General features: G+C 42.2%; 1 protein-coding gene across 8 annotated transcripts in view; it reads left to right on the top strand.

The window, feature by feature from the left end:
* The window catches only part of LOC134352669 (ryanodine receptor 1-like), a 581,514-nt gene that overhangs the window by 272,661 nt on the left and 291,265 nt on the right, over positions 1 to 17,588 (top strand). For all 8 annotated transcript variants that reach the window (XM_063060038.1, XM_063060039.1, XM_063060041.1 and 5 more), the window contains 2 exons: positions 5,640 to 5,734; positions 17,117 to 17,252. In XM_063060038.1, coding sequence (XP_062916108.1) covers positions 5,640 to 5,734; positions 17,117 to 17,252 — 231 coding nt within the window. The remainder of the gene's footprint in view (positions 1 to 5,639; positions 5,735 to 17,116; positions 17,253 to 17,588) is intronic.

Raw genomic sequence — 17,588 nt, forward strand, 5'->3', positions numbered from 1 at the left:
GGTAAATCTTTTCTGTACTCTTTCTAGTTTAATAACATCTTTCCTATAAAAGTGCTGCCAACATTGTACACAACACTCCAAATGGCCACACCAATTACTTATATAATCGCAACATAACTTTCTAACTCCTACACTTCATGCTCTGACCGATGGAGGTCAGCATGTCAAATGTCTTGTTGACAACTCTAACTGTGAAACTGTTTTTGGCCAACTACGCTCTTGCATTCCTAGGTTTCTCTGCTCCATAACCCTTCCCAGGCCCTACCATTCACTATATAAATCCTACCCTGGTTTGATCTCCCAAAATGCAATTCAGCACACTTATTTGGAGTGAAAGTCATTTGCCAATCCTCATCCCACTAATCAAGAAACCACCCGTAACTTTTCATACCAACCTATTTTAATATCATTCACAGACTGACGAACAAAGCCTTGTACATTCACATCCAAATCATTTATGTAAGTTACAGCCAACAAGAGAGATAGCAGAAACAAGAGAAAATCTGCAGATGCTGGAAATCCAAGCAACAAACACAAAATGCTGGAGGAACTCAGCAGGCCAAGCGCATCTATGGAAAAATGTTCAGTAGATGTTTTGGGCCAAAACCCGTTGGGAGAATTGGAGAAAAAAAGCTGAGGAAAAGGTGGGGGAAGGGGAGAGAGAAACACCAGGTGATAGGGGAAACCTGGAGGGGGAGGGATGAAGTAAAAAGCTGGGAAGTTGATTGGTGAAAGAGACAGAAGGTCATGGAAAAAAAAGTGGGGAGGGGCACCAGAGGGAGGAGCAAGGAGATAAATTGAGAGAGGGAAAAGGGTATGGGAAATGGAGAAGGGTGATGGTGGGGAACATTACTGGAATTTTGAGAAATTGATTTTCATGCCATTAACTTGGAGGCTGCCCAAATGGAATATAAGGTGTTGTTCCTCCAATCTAAGTGTGGCCTCATCCTGACAGTGGAGGAGGCCATGGATGGACATGTCGGAATGGGAATGGGAAGTGGAATTAAAATGGGTGGCCACTGGGAGATCCCGCTTGTTCTGGCGGAAGGAACGTAGGTGCTCGGTGAAACAGTCTCCCACTCTGCGTTGGGTCTCACCAATATTCAGGAGGCCACACCAGGAGCGCTGAACACAGTAAATAACCCCAACAGACTCACAGGTGAAGTGTTGCCTCACCTGGAAGGACTGCTTAAGACCCTGAATGGTAGTGAGGGAGGAGGTGTAGGAGCAGGTGTAGCACTTGTAGCAGGTAGCAGTTTGCATGAAATTGAAGAATTCAGTGTTTATACCATCAAGTTGGAGACCACCTGCGCGAATATGAAGTATTGTTTCTCTAGTTTGCATTTAACATCACCCTGCCAATGGTGGGTGGCTGAGGACAGACAGGATGGTTTGGAAATGAGAAGGGGAATTAAAATGGTTGGCAACCAGGTGCTCCAGAAAGTTATAGCAGACAGAGTGCAGATGCTTGGCACACATGTCGCCAGGGTAAGACCTAGCTGCTCCAACCTGCCTAGCCCTTTAATGCAGTCATGCCTGATCTATCCCAGGCCTCAATTTTCTTTTCCTTGTAGCCTTAAATTCCAATGATCATTCTTTTTTTTCCCAATACCTCCAGTGATCTGGTCTCCACAGCCTTCGGGGGAATGAATTCCAGAGATCTATTCCAGAGAAATGTATCTGCAAAGAGCATAAATGTGTTTAGAAATGATGAGAGCCCATTTGCCTTTAGCTGTTTATTATCAATTGAGATGAGTTTTGAGAATTAGCACTCCTGTCCATGTTCTCTCTCTCCCTGACTCAATTCAGGGAAGATTTACTCACTGATGCCTGAAATGGATGGGTGTGTGGGTCACCTTTATAGAAACATAGAAAATAGGTGCAGGAGTAGGCCATTCAGCCTTTCGAGCCTGCACCACCATTCAGTATGATCATGGCTGATCATCCAACTCAGAACCCTGTACCTGCCTTCCCTCCATACCCCCGATCCCTTTAGCCACAAGGGCCATATCTAATTCCCTCTTAAATATAGCCAATGAACTGGCCTCATCTGTTTCCTGTGGCAGATAATTCCACAGACTCACCACTCACTGTGTGAAGAAGTTTTTCCTCATCTCGGTCCTAAAAGGCTTCTCCTTTATCCTTAAACTGTGACCCCTGGTTCTAAACTTCCCCAACATCAGGAACAATCTTCCTGCATCTAGCCTGTCCAATCCCTTTAGAATTTTATACATTTCAATAAGATCCCCCCTGTGGTTATGGTTGGGCAGACAGGGATTGCATCCCCCAGAGCATAGAAAAATGAGAAGAAAATGGATAAAACAAAGGTCATGAGGGTGCTGAATAGACAGATCTGCTGAGAATATTTTCTCTTCTGGGAAAGATCTGGAAGTAGGGGTCATTTTGTAAAAAATATGCTTTGCTGATTTAGGGCAACTGAGGTGGGTCTATTCTCTTCCTCAAAGAACAAAGGAAGAAAATTACTCAAATATGTTTAAGGCTGAGGCAGATAGAAACATAAGGAGCAAGAGTGCAAAGATGAAAATGTAGAGGTTGATAGTTCAATGCACAGGGCTCAGACTACAATCCTGATCTTACTAACTGGTAGAGTAGGCTGGAAGTCATCGGATTCCAACAGCTACACCTCTGGGCCTCTTTCTGCAATTGGATCCTCACCCTCCTCGCTCATCATAGATTGAAAACCTCATCTCCTCCTCACTGAACATCAACACAGATGCAGCTCAGGTTTGTGTGAGGTGATAACACTACGGTTTGTTGGCAGAATCACAGATGGTGACAAGGAGGCCTTTGGTAGTGAGATAGGTCAGCTGGTTGGCGTCATAACAACATCCTTGCACTCAAGATCAGCAATGTCAAGGAAGTAGTTGTAGACTTCAGAAAGGGAAATTCAGACAAACACGCACTGTGCTCCTTTAAGCATCTGCAGTAGGAAGGGCGAGCATCTTCAAGATCCTGGGTGTGAGCATCTCAGAGGACCTATTCTGGGCCCAACACATAGTTGCAACCATGAAGTAGACATACCAGCGTCTTTACTTCCTTAGAAGTTAACGGAGATTCAGCATGTCATTGATGAGTTTGACAAAGTTCTGGATGCACAGCGGAAAGAATTCTGACTGCATCATGGCCTGGTATAGAAATTCCAACGCACAGGAGTACAAGGGGCGACAGTGAGTAATTAACTTAGTCAGATTTATCATGGGTGCAGTTCTCCCAGCCATCAAGGACATCATCAAGAGATGTTGTCTTCAGGAAGGTGATATCAACATTAAAGATCCAGATCATAATCTCTTCTCATTGCTACCTTCGGGCAGGAGGTACAGGAGCCTGAAGACCCACACCTCAAGGTTCAACAACAGCTTCTTCCTCACTGTATTTCCTGCGTCAACTCAGGAAGTACAACCTGCCTCAGGAGCTGCTGATTCAATTCTATTCAGGAATAATCCAGTCTGTTCTCTGTTCGACCATCACTGTCTGGTTTGGATCAGCTACCAAACAAGACAAGAATAGACTCCAAAGAAAGGTCAGGGCTGCGGAAAGGATTATTGGTGTGAAGCTGCCCTCGATCCAGGACTTATATACATCTAGAGTCAGGAAGCGAGCAAGCAGCATCATTGTAGACTCATCACACCCTGGACATCACCTGTTCCAACGCCTTCCTTCTGGTAGGTGCTTTAGATCACTGTATGCCAGGACAAATAGGTACAAGAACAGTTTCTTTCTGTATGCCATAAGTCTTATGAACACTTGAATTTTGTCTATTATAAACCAAGTCCACCTGTACATACACAGGTATACCTCATTGTATATAGTTCACGATTATTTGCACTATTGTTTTGTTTGCTTTTTGATTCTGTACAGCAAAAACTCAGGGAAACCGGCATCAAATTCCCTGTATGTGTCCACATACTTGGCGATAATAAAGGATTCTGATTCTGCCATTGGGTTCTTGAACCGATGTGTAAAACCTCAGACTATACATTTTTTTCTCAATTTGCATTAATGTCATTATATCTATTTTAGTTAATATAGTTGTGTAAGTTTTATATAATTTATGTCAATGCTAACTTACGTTTGTTATGTCTGTAATGTACAGAGAAACTTTGCTGCTGCTGCAAAAAGCTAATTTTCATGGTATTTATAGGTGTATGGCAGTATGCAGCTATAATAAACTTGAACTTGAAACTTGATGTACAAATCTTTGCTCCTATTTTGTATGTAAACTTAAAAGATTATCAGACGGGAGCATTGTATCTGCAGGTCTCCCTCTCAAGTAGAGTGATATTGACCCCAGGGCCAGACGGGATGTAGCCTAAGTTACTATAGGTAAGCGATGGGAAGAGATTTCTGTGCTTTTGGCGCTCATCTTTGCATCCTCACTGGCCACAGGAGTAGTACCAGAAGACAACAGGGTGGTAAATGTTACTCCTTTGTTCAAGATAGGTAATAAGTTTCATCCCAAAATTATAGACCAGCGAGTCAGAGGTGGGCAAACTATTGGAGAGGATTCCTGGAGACAGGGTTTTCAAGCATTTGGAGAATCATCCTGTGATGGTACATTGTGAATACCAGCATTTGGCTAGCGTTTGCAAACTATAAAAATTGTGATTTTCATTAAACACCCAGAGGCCACTTTATTAGGTACACCTGTATACCTGCTCCTTAATGCAAATATCTAATCAGCCAATCATGTGGCAGCAACTCTTTGCATAAAAGTATGCAGACATGGTCAAGAGGTTCAGTTGTTGTTCAGACCAAACATCAGAATGGGGAAGAAATGTGATCTAAGTGACTTTGACCCTGGAATGACTGTTGGTGCCAGACAGAGTGGTTTGAGTATCTCAGAAACTGCTGATTTCCTAGAATGTTTATGCAAAGAGTTTACAAACAATGGTATGAGAAACAAAAATCATCTAGTGAGTTGCAATTCTGTGGGTGAAAATGCCTTGTTAATGAGAAAGATCGGAGGAGATTGGTGAGACTGGTTCAAGCTGATAGGAAGGTGACAGTAACTCAAGTAACCACGCCTTACAACAGCAGTGTGCAGAAGAACGTTTCTGAATGCACAACACATTGAACCTTGAAGTGGATGCGCTACAGCAGCAGAAGACCACAAATGTACACTCAGTGGCCACTTTTATTAGGTACAGGCAGTGTCTAATAAAGCATCCACTGAGTGTATAATGATAGCAAACAAAACCTACATCATTGTATCTACACTATCAACTTTGCCAGTGACCAAAGACTTAAATATAAACACATTACAATTGTCCTTCACAGTCAGTGAAAGAATGTCCGTGTTCCACCAGCAGGGAAACCCAATGTCGTCACTTAATTCATTTATTTCAATTCTGGTTATGGAAGCATAGGGCAAAATTTGAAGGTGGCAGATAATGAACATAACAAGTTGCTTTCCTGTGCAGTTGTGAGGTTTGTGAGCTGAGCATTAAAAGCTACAGAACATGTAATTAATTATGTTTGCTGTTATAATTTATAAATGTTATAGTAATTTATGCATTGCTTAGTTTCATTCGAAGCACAATATTCATTAAAGTTGATTTTCTTTATTATCCTCAGAGGAACTAGCCTGCTTGCTGACTTGTTTAATTGATTCCACTCAGGAATGCGAGGTTCTACTCCGTTGGACGTTGCAGCCGCCTCATGCATTGACAACAACGAACTTGCCCTCGCCCTGCGGGAACCAGATTTGGAAAAGGTAATGAAACTGGAATGGAACCCATGCATTTTTATCCGGCAACACACATCAAAGTTGCATTTTTATCCGGCAACACACATCAAAGTTGCTGGTGAACGCAGCAGGCCGGGCAGCATCTGTAGGAAGAGGTGCAGTCGACGTTTCAGGCCGAGACCCTTCATCAGGACTAACGTGGTATTTCTGTGTCTGACCAACATGTTATTGCATTTGTTACATTGATAGCTAGGAGGACCATTTTGTTGAAGTGGAAGGATACATCAGCTCCCACTTTGTCACAATGGTTCTCTCAAGTGATGCTATGTCTTAGTTTGGAGAAAATTAGAAATCGAACCTTTGAAACTTTATTTGATTTTGAGAAAAGATGGGGCTAATTTGCTCGTTATTATCATTTGAGCTAATTGATAGATTTTTTCCACGATCTAATTGTAAATTTTTTGGTATATTTTCTTTTCTTGCTGGCGGTTTGATGTTTATTTTTAGAAGCTTTTTGTATGATGCATGGCTCCGTGGTTGTACAACTCCCCCCTCCCACTTTCAAATCTCTTACTAACTCTTCCTTCAGTTAGTCCTGACGAAGGGTCTCGGCCTGAAACGTCGACTGCACCTCTTCCTAAAGATGCTGCCTGGCCTGCTGCGTTCACCAGCAACTTTGATGTGTGTTGCTTGAATTTCCAGCATCTGCAGAATTCCTGTTGTTTGCATTTTTATCCGGTATCAGTTACTGAAGTTAAACCTCACAAAGTTGTAGAAGGAAATAAAAATATTGAATAGTTCTACATGGGATTTCATCCTATAAATTATAAATGGCAAGGAATTTGACTCCAGGTGTTTGGTGCATTTATTTGTTTGTTTATTTATTTATTTTTTATTCTTTTTTTTTGTATTTGTTCAGATTCTCTTATTTTGTTCTTTGATTGTCAGTTTTTGTGTGTAGTTTTTTATTGATTCTGTTGTATTTCTATGTTCTACTGTGAACGCCTGCAAGAAAATGAATTTCAGGATAGTATAAATTTACTTGTGATTTGAACTTTGAAATTTGCTGTGTTTAGCACAATGCCAAATCCAAAATCTACTGTATTTTGCATTAAAACTGACACAATATATGAACAAGATAATATCACTTTTCATTGAAGAAAGTAACTCTTCCCCACAATAGTTCATGGGCTGAAGATCAGAACGTAGCACTGTGCACGTCGCTTCTTCCCCGTGTTATTAATTTGCTGCTTTTCATCAAGAAGGACCAATGTTCTCTCTGCAATATCTGGCATTAAGTGTTACACCTTGGTGTATATAACAATAAACTTATCTGAATCTGAAGTAAATGGATCAGGTGTTCTCAGTTTTGAAGAGAAGGGAAGCGTATTTAAGAGGACAAGTCATACTTTTGGAACAGGCAGGTTTAGTTTTCTCTGGCTGAAGTGATCAGAAAAAATAATCTGTGTGCAGTTGTCTTATAGTGAGCCCTTTTTAGCGGACAAATGTTGTCTTTTACATACACACAAAATTATTGGAAGCTAGAAGCAAGGGTAGGACATGTGGTTCTGCCGCTTAATGTGATCATAAGACCATAAGACAAAGGAGCAGAAGTCGGCTATTCGGCCCATCGAGTCTGCTCCGCCATTTTATCATGAGCTGATCCATTCTCCCATTTAGTCCCACTCAGGTCATGACTGATCTACCCCAGACCTCAACTCCTGCTCTGTGCCAGATTCCAATAGGCCTGAATTCCTTATTTTTTCAAAAATGTATCAACCTCCACTTTAAGTACATCTATGATCTAGCCCCCACAACCCTGTGGGGGTGGGGTGGAATTTTCAGAGATTCATTGCCCTCTGTGTTAAGTTTCTTCATGCTTCAGTTTCAAATAACTAGCCCCTTATCTTGAAACTGTGTTTCCTTGCTCAAAGCAGATTGATATCAGTCCTGTTATGTCCCCTCAAAGTCCCATGTCCTTCAGGTTGTGCCTGGGTTTAGTACATGTCATCTGACCTGCAGAGGAATTTGGAGTGGGAGGGAAAAGATCCAGTTCTGTGGTCCATTTGGGTATCAATTATGTAGATAAACAAGCAAAGAGGTTCTGCTGAGAGAATTATGAGCAGCTAGGGACTAAATTAAAAAGCAATAATGAAAAAAAACAATAATCTCTGGATTACTACCTGAACCACATGCAAATTGGCAGTGTCAATAAGATTGCTTCATCGGCGGGCTACAATCAGTACAAGAGGTCGTTCATTGGTGACACAGCACGTGGTTTAAAAAGAGCTCCGGTGCTTTTGGCTCTGGGCCAATAAAAAGAAAGGCTGTATTGGTGGAGTGGCTATTGTTGGAGCGGGCCATATTAGAGTGGTCAAGCTTTGGCTCAACAGGCTTGGCCAAGCACAGATGCAGGGTCTAAGTAAGTAAATAAGAAAGTTTCTAGTAAGCTTTTTCCTTCTGCTAGTACATAGCTAGTGCGTAAGAATAGATCCAGGAGTATTGGTATGTTCTTTGTGTGAGACAGGGAACTCTTGGAGACCTCGTCTCCCTGATAACTACACCTGAGGTACATCAAGCTGCTGCTCCTTATTAATCAGAATCAGAATTACTTTATTGTAAGTACTGTATATGAAACATACCAGAATTGATTGTGGTTTGGTGCCAAGCATAAAACACAAGACAATACCATTACAGACAACACAATAGCAACCAATGATTCACAAGATAATAGTGCAAACAGCCCTGAGCAATCGACAATTAGCATAACGGTCACATGCGCAAATGTCAATAATCAAACTTAAATAAATGTGAACATATGAACAGACTATAAGTAATTATCAACAGAATAAGGAGAGATGGAAAGACCCTTTAATAGATATTGTGAAGGGATATTTAGGGCATTACACCTGAGTGAGATTTATTGAGAAAATGGATAGCTACAGGGAAGAAACTTTGGAAATGATGTGTAGTGCCAGTGGTGATGGACTTGTAGTGTCTCCCTAATGGCAATTTGGTGACTGCTAGGGTGGGTGGAGTCAGCAGTAATTTTTCAAGCTCTTTTCTTCGCTCTGGCGATGAACAGGTCTTTTAATGTTGGTAGCTGACAGCTAATGATCTTCTTCAATGAGTGGACACTCTCTGGTACCTGGACTTGAAGAGAGTGGCGGCAAAAGGAAACTAAACGGTGATAGAGATGGTCACAACACTCAATTCTGGCTGAGTAAAAATTCATCAGAATATGTCCTGAGATGTTAAGTTTCCTAAGCTGGTGTAAAAAGAGCAATTTCTCCTGGGCTTTCCTGGTGTAAGCATAAAGTGCTAGACCTGCTTCAATGTATTAGTAATGGTAGACCCAGGAATTTGAATGACTCAACCACAGACACACTGACTATTAATTTCCAGGGGGGTGGGGGTGCAGGTAGGGTATTGTTGGTGAAAGTCAATCCTCATTTCCACTGTCTTGATAGCATTAAGCTCCAAGTTGTTACGAGCACACCATGCTCCCTTTGGAAGCAGGTCACATCATTATTAGAGATGAGATGAGACTAACTGCACTCGTGTCATCCACAAACTTTAGGATTTTAATGGATTTGTCTGTGGAGGTACTGTCACTTGTATAAAGTGAAAGAACACAGCCCTGGGGAGAGCCTGTGCTTATAAGACATTGGATCGAACAAGTAGGAGCCCAGCCTTATGTACTGTTTCCTCCTGTCAGGAAGTTGGTAATCCATTGACAGATACTGTAAGTTACAGCTAGTTGGGGTAGCTTGCTGTGGAGCAAATCCAGAACAATAGTTTTGAAGCCAGAGCTAAAATTCACAAACAAGATCATCGGCTAGGTGTTGGAGAGTTCAAAGGTTAAAGATTGTAATGAAGGCACAAGTTAACTGTTTAAAAAAAAGTTGTATCCTCAACTGAGAGATTTGCTCTATAAGCAAGCTATAGCAGGTCAAGAAGAGGATCAGTGACAGAATTGTTAGGTCATCAACAGACAAAGGTTTTCATACTACTAAAGTCAGAGTGACTGGCCTATAATCATTAAGTCCAGTGATCTTGTCTTTCTTGGGAACTGGAATGACTGTAGCAACTTTAAAACAGTCCAGAACCCTGCATAATTGCAGGAAATTATTAAATATCTCAATGACGAGTGCTAGCTACTCCACATAGTGCCTTAGAGACACCATCAGGGCCTGCAGCTTTCCTGATGTTGTGTTTTCCAAACAGTTTGCAAACGTCTTCTTGATTCACAGGAAGTATAGGGTGGGATGGAAGGAGGGGTAAGAGGGGGAGGAGGCTGAAGAAAGTGAATGCGGCTGGGGTGAAGGGGGGATAGTGATATTGGAGTGGTTGTGAAAGGAAGGTAGTAGGTGCTCAGCATATCACGGTCAGAGGAAGTGAGAAGAGATGCTGATTGTCTTTATCAAACCAGCAATAAAATTGATTGAGCTGATTGGCCAAGGTGGGGGGTGGGGGGAGAGACTTGGTACCAGTTCTGTTTGAAGTTGGTAAGACTTTGCAGGGAACTCCAGACTGCCTGGCCATTGTTGTTGACGTCTCTTTCTAGCCAATCCTTGTGAGTGGCTTTGCCATTTTCAGAGCTTCATTGAATCGCCATTTTGCAGAGCTTTATTCCTCTCAGTTTCCAGACCTGTAGGCATGATCCTTTGCAGATCTGAGAGTCCTCAACTCCTTGGTGTCGTTGTTAAACCTCACAGTGATCTTTTTAGGAAGACACATATTTTCACAGAAAGATATGTACGATGTTACACTGTCAGCATATTCATCTAAACTGCTACACCAGCCTTCCATGGCTTACCAATCCGTGCAGCCTAAGCAACATTCCAATAGCCATAGGAGTCCATCGATGTCTGATGGTCCTGGTTGGTTTAGACGGTTTCAATTTGCGTTTATAGCTGGGAACAAGCATGATCAGAATTGCCAAGGGGTGCCTGGGAAAAATGGCGGAATGCCCTTTAATGTTGGTGTAGAAGTGGTCCAAAGTTCTGTCTTCACGGGCAGGGCAGCTAATGCATATGGTGGTATTTGGGCAGATCTTGTTTCATGTTGCAATGGTTAAAGTCCCCCATAATGAAAATGACAGTATTGGGAAATTTATTTTCCAAATCATAAGCGTTATTGACCAACAGCCGTCGTGCAGGTTGAGCGTTCACGTGAGGGAAACTGTAAATACCAAATAGTTAAGGAACTGGAGATGCAGCTGAACGACCTTCGGCTTATACTGGAAAATGAGGAGGTGATAGATAGGAACTACAGGGATGTAGTCACCATTAAGTTGCAGGAGAAAGGTACCCGGGTGACTGTCAGGAGAGGGGAAGGGAATAGGCAGCCAGTGCAGAGTTCCTCTGTGGCCATACTCCTCAATAGTAAGTTTACAGCATTGGATACTGTTGTGGGGGGTGGGAATGACCTACCAGGGGAAACAGCAGTGACCAGGTCTCTGGCACTGAGTCTGCCTCTGTGGCTCAGAAGGGAAGGAAGACAAGAAGAGTGCAGTAGTGATGGGGGATTCCATAATTATAGGAGCGGAAAGCAAGTTCTGTGGACGTGGAAGACACACCCAGATGGTATGTTGCCTCTAAGGTGTCAAGGTCAGGGATATCTCAGATAGGGTCCATGACGTTCTAAAGGGCAAGGGTGAACAACTGGTTCCGACGACATAGGTAGGAAAAAGGAGGAGATTCTGAAAAGAGATATAGGAAGTTAGGCAGAAAGTTGAAAAACAGGTCCCCCTGAGTAGTAATCTCTATATTGCTGTCTGTGCCACGCACCATTGAGGATAAGAATAAGACTGGACAGATGAATGTGTGGCCTAAGAATTGGTACAGGGGGCAGGGTTTCAGATTTCTGGAGCAATGGAATTTCTCCTAGGGTAGGTATGACCTGTACAAAAAGACGAGTTGCACTTCATCCCAAGGGGGACCAATGTCCTTGTGCGCAGGTTTGCTAGAGCTGAAGGGGAGGGTTTAAACTAATTTTGCAGGACAATGGGAACCAGAGTTTTAGGGCTGAGGATGAGGCAGATGCAATGTGTAGTGAGACTGTGAGGGAAGGCAGGCAGATGATAGGACAAAATTGCAGTCAGTGGGATGAGTTAAGGTGTAACTGGGGGCCAAAATCAAAAAGGGCAATAAATACACAACTGAAAGTGTTATATTAAAATGCATGCAGTATACAGTATAAGGTAAATGATCTTGCAGCGCAGTTGGAAATCGGCAGGTATAATGTTGTGGGCATCACTGAGTCAGAGCTGAACGAGATCATAGTTGGGAGCTTAACATCCAAGATTACACATTGTATTGAAAGGACAGGCAGTTAGACAGAGAGGTGGGGTAACGCTGTTGGTAAAAATGAAATCAAAGCCATAGAAAGAGGTGATATAGGATAGGAAAACTTAGATTTTTTTGTGGGTAGAGTTAAAAACTGCAGGTGAAAAAAAACCCTGACGGATGTTATATACAGGCCTCGAAACAGTAGCCAGGATTTGGGCTGCAAATTACAATGGAAAATAGAAGAAGCATGTAAAAAGGACAATCTTGTGATCACCATGGGGGATTTCAACGTGCAGATCGATTGGAAAAATCAGGTTCGTGCCGTACCCCAAGAGAGGGTTTGTAGAACGCCTATAACATGGCTTGTGGTTGAGCTCACTAGGGGAATGGCAATTCTCCATTGGATGTTAGGTAATGACTCAGATATGATTAGGGAGCTTAAGTTAAAGGAACCCTTAGGAAGCAGTGATCAGAATATGATAGAATTCACCCTGCAGTTTGAGAAGGAGAAGATAAAATCAGATATATCAGCATTACAGTGGTGTACGAGGAAATGCAGAGGCATGAGAGAGGAGCTGGCCAAAGTTGATTGGAAAGGGATACTAGCAGAACAGCAAGGGCTAGCGTTTCTGGGGGGAAATTGGAAGCCACAAGAAAGATACAGCCCAAAGGTGAAGAAGTAGTCTAAAGGGAGGATGAGGCAACATTGGCTGACATGGGAAGTTAAAGACAGCATAAAACCAAAAAAAAAAGGCAGACTATGGATAGTGTAGCAGTTAGCTCAATGCTTTGCAGTCCCAGCAGTGGCTGACTTTAAGGAGTTTGTATGTCCTCCCTGTAACCGTGTGGGTTGCCTCTGGGTGTTGTATTTTCCTCTCACAGTCCAAAGCCGTACCAGTTGGTGGGTTAATTGGTCATTGTAAATTGTCCTGCAATTAGGCTAAGGTTAAATCGGGGGGGGGGGGGGGTTTGCAGCATGGTGCAGCTGTGCAGCTGGGAGGACCCAAATAAATAAATAGATAAATCAAAATAAAACATAATATTGCAAAAATTAGTGGGAAGTTAGAGGATTGGGAAGCTTTTTAAAAACCAACAGAAGGCAACTGAAAAAGCCATAAAGAGAGAAGAGATGAAATATGAAGATAAGCTGCCAATAATATAAAGAGAATATTGGAAGTTTTTCAGAATCAGAATGAGGATCAGGTTTATTATGACCGGCATGTGACATGAAATTTGTTAACTTAGCAGCAGCAGTTCAATGCAATACATAATCTAGCAGAGAGAGAAAAAAATAATAAAATAAAACATAATCATAAACAAGTACGAACTTTGTAAATCAATTAAGTATATTGAATAGATTGTTAAAAAATGTGCAAAAACAGAAATACTGTATATTAAAAAAACTGAGGTAGTGTCCAAAGCTTCAAAGGACATTTAGGAATCAGGTGACAGAGGGGAAGAAACTGTTCCTGAATCGCTGAGTGTGTGTCTTCAGGCTTTTGTATCTCCCACCTAATGGTAACAGTGAGTAAAGGGCATGCCCTGGGTGCTGGAGGTCCTTAATAATGGACGCTGCCTTTGTGAGACACCGCTCCCTAAAGATGTCCTGGGTACTTTGTAGGCCTGTGCCCAAGATGGAGCTGACTTTATTTGCAACATTCTGCAGCTTCTTTCAGTCCTGTGCAGTAGCCCCTCCATACCAGACAGTGATGCAGCCGGTCAGAATGCTCTCCACGGTACAACTATAGACGTTTTTGAGTGTATTTGTTGACATGCTAAATCGCTTCAAACTCCTAATGAAGTATAGCTGCTGTCTTGCCGCCTTTATGACTACATCAATTGTTGAGACCAAGTTAGATCCTCAGAGATCTTGACACCCAGGAACTCGAAGCTGCTCACTCTCTCCACTTCTGATCCCTCTGTGAGGATTGGTATGTATTCCTTCCTCTCACCCTTCCTGAAGTCCACAATCAGCTCTTTTGTCTTACTGACGTTGAGTGCCAGGTTGTTGCTGCGGCACCACTCCACTAGTTGGCATATCTCACTCCTGTACGCCCCCTCGTCACCACCCGAGATTCTACCAACAATGGTTGTATCATCAGCAAATTTGTAGATGGTATTTGAGCTGTGCCTAGCCACACAGTCATGTGTATACAGAGAGTAGAGCAGTGGGCTAAGCACACATCCCTGAGGTGCGCCAGTGTTGATCGTCAGCGAAGAGGATATGTTATCACCAATTCTCACAGACTGTGGTCTTCCAGTTAGGAAGTCGAGGATCCAATTGCAGAGAGAGGTACAGAGGCCCAGGTTCTGCAACTTCATGTATGAGGAGTAAAAGAGAGATAAGAATGGATATTGGACCACTGGAAAATGATGCTGGATAGGTAGTAATGGGGGAACAAAGAAATGGCAGACAAACTTAATAAGTTTTTGCATTAGTCTTCTCAGTGGAAGCCACTAGCAGAATGCCAGAAATGCAAAGTGTCAGGGGGCAGTAATGTGTGTCATTGCTTTACTTAGGAGAAGGTGCATGGGGTGCTGAAAAGTCTGAAGGTAGATGAGTCAGCTGGACCAGATGAACTACACTCCAGGCCTCTGAGAGAGGTATCTGAAGAGATTGTGAAGGCATTACTAATAATCCTTCAAGGATCACTAGATTTTGGAACGGTGCCAGAGGACTGGAAAATTACAAATGTAGCAGTGTTTAAGAAAGGACGCTGGCAGAAGAAAGGAAATTATAAGCCAGTTAGCTTGACTTGTATGGTTGGGAAGATGTTAGAATCTGATATGAAGGATGAGGTTTCAAGGTACTTGGAGGCACATGATAAAATAGGACAAAGTCAGCATGGTTTTCTAAAGGAGATATCTTCCTTGATAAATGCGTTGGAATTCTTTCAGGAAATAACACAAGATAGAAAAAAAGAGATTTGGTGGATGTTGTTTATTTGGATTTCCAGAAGGCCTTTGACAAGCTGCTGCACCTGAAGCTGCTTAACAAGAAAGCTACTAGCATGAATAAAAGATTGGCTGACTGGCAGGAGGCAAAGAGTGGAAGTAAAGGGGACCTTTTCTGGTTGGCTGCTGTTGACTCGTAGTGTTCCACAAGGGTCTGTGTTGGGACCGCTTCTTTTCACATTATATGTCAATGATTTGGATGAAGGAATTGATGGCTTTTTGACCAATTTTACGGAGGATGCGAAGATAGGTGGAGAGACAGGTTGTGCTGAGGAAGCAGAGTGTCTGCAGAAGGGCTTAGGCAAGTATGGGAAAAGAAGTGGCAGATGGAATATAGTGTAGGGAAGTGTGTGGACTTGCGCTTTGGCAGAAGGATTAAAGGCATGGACAATTTTCCAAATGGGGAGAAAATTTAAAAAGCAGAGTTGCAAAGGGACTTCTGATTCCCAAAAGGTTAAATTGCAGGTTGAGTCAGTGGTGAGAAAGGCAAATGCAATGGTAGGTTTCATTTTGAAAAGACTGGAATATAAGAGCAGGGATGTGATGCTGAGGCTTTAGAGGGCATTGGTCAGAGCACACTTGGAGTATTTTGAGCAGATTTGGGTTCCTTTCCTAAGAAAATATGTGCTGGCATTGGAGAGGGTCCAGAGGAGGTTCACGAGAATGATCCCAAGAATGAAAGGGGTGACATATGAGGAGCATTTGGTAGCTCTTGGCCTGTAGTTGCTGCAGTTTAGAAGAATGAAGGGAATCTCATTGAAACTTATTAAATATTGAAAGGCCTAGATAGAGTGGACGTGGAGAGGATGTTTCCTATCGTGGGGGAGTCTTGGAACAGAGGGCACAGCCTCAAAATTGAGGGACATCCATTAGAACAGAGACATGGAAAAATTTCTTTAGCCACAGGCGGTAAATCTGTGGAATTCATTGTCACAGACAGCCGTACAGAGCAAGTCATTGACTATATTTAAAGTGGAAGTTGATAGCTTCTCGATTAATCAGGGCATGAAAAGTTACGGGGAGAATTACATAACTCAGGCTTTGGATAAGCTTTAAACTATTCAGGGTACAGGGTGGGTTCAGCAGTTTGGAAAAGTACAGATAAAGTGAAAGGGAATGCACATGAAAGATTACTGAAGTTTCCAGGATAATAAATAAGACTGAAGTTCATAAAGGGATAAGAATTTAACTTCAGGCAACATGGAGACAAATTTTAAAAGAAGGGTGGAGAATACAGCACTGAAGGTGTTAACACGAGGAATTCTGCAGATGCTGGAAATTCGAGCCACACACATCAAAGTTGCTGGTGAACGCAGCAGGCCAGGCAGCATCTCTAGGAAGAGGTACAGTCAACGTCTCGGCCTGAAACGTCGACTGAAGGTGTTATATTTGAAGGTACACAGTATCAACAAGGTAGATGAGCTTATAGTGCAGTTAGAAATTGGCAGGTACAGTGTTGTGGGGCATCACAGAGTAGTGACTGAAAGCAGATCACATTTGGGAGCTAAACATCTTATTGAAAAGAAAGTCAGGTGGGCAAAGGAAGTGGGGTGACTTGTTGAAAAAAGGTTGAATCAAATCTTTAGCAAGAAGTAGCAGAGGATCAGAATATGATGAATCCTGTGGGTAAAGTTAAAGACCTGGTCAGAGTTGTATATAGACCTCTGATAGTAGCCAGGATGTTGGGTACAAATTACAACAGGAGATAGAAAAGGCATGTAAGAAAGACAGTGTTACAGTGGTCAGGGTGGACTTCAATATGCAGATAGACTGGAAGATTCTGGATGGAACTGGATCCTAAGTGAAGGATTTTGTAGAATGCCTACAAAATGACTTTTTAAAGCAGCTTGTGTTTGAGCCCACGAGAGATAAGACAACTCTGGATTTAGTGTTGTGCAATGAACCAGATGTGTTTTGGATGCTTAAGGTAAAGGAACCCATAGGAGGCAGTGATTAAAATATTATAGAATTCACTCTGCAGTTTCAGACGGAATAGTTAAATTTGGATGGATTGGTTTTGTAGTTCAGAGGCATGAGAAAGGAATTGGCCAAAGTTGATTGGAAGTGGACCCTAGCGGCAATGGGAGGAGTTTCTGGGACTAATTTGGAAGATCGTATCATCCCAAAGAAGAATAATTTTTCCACTTATTTCCAATATTAGGTGGTAACCTACCTGGCAGGATGTGGACTGCAAAGCTGCCCTATGCTCCTGGCAAAGGGATATCCTGATATTGGGTGGAATCCTGTTGGAGGAGAACGCTACCTAGATTTTCTCCGTTTTGCTGTATTTGTCAATGGTAAGTAGATCAAATTAACAAATGTAAATGAAAGTTAAATAAGCAAGTTTTAGTATTATGTTTTGTAGAATCAGGATTCATTGGGCCCCAAAGTTTGTACGTATCACAAACTTCGTTTAGTAAAGAATTGGATATAAAATATGACACTTACCAACATATGCTATATAATGCCGAAAACACCATTGCTGATTATCTCTCAATCTGTCTTGATATTTGGTTGATTGTTAGCTTGGCCTTCTCTCATTTATTCTTTTCCCTTAGAAATCTGAGAACAGACCTTATCAATACTTATCAAAATACTTATACTAAATGCTTATCAATTTTTCATACCGGATA

This window comes from Mobula hypostoma, chromosome 10 (assembly GCF_963921235.1).
Source record: "Mobula hypostoma chromosome 10, sMobHyp1.1, whole genome shotgun sequence".
Taxonomy (NCBI): Eukaryota; Metazoa; Chordata; class Chondrichthyes; order Myliobatiformes; family Myliobatidae; genus Mobula; species Mobula hypostoma.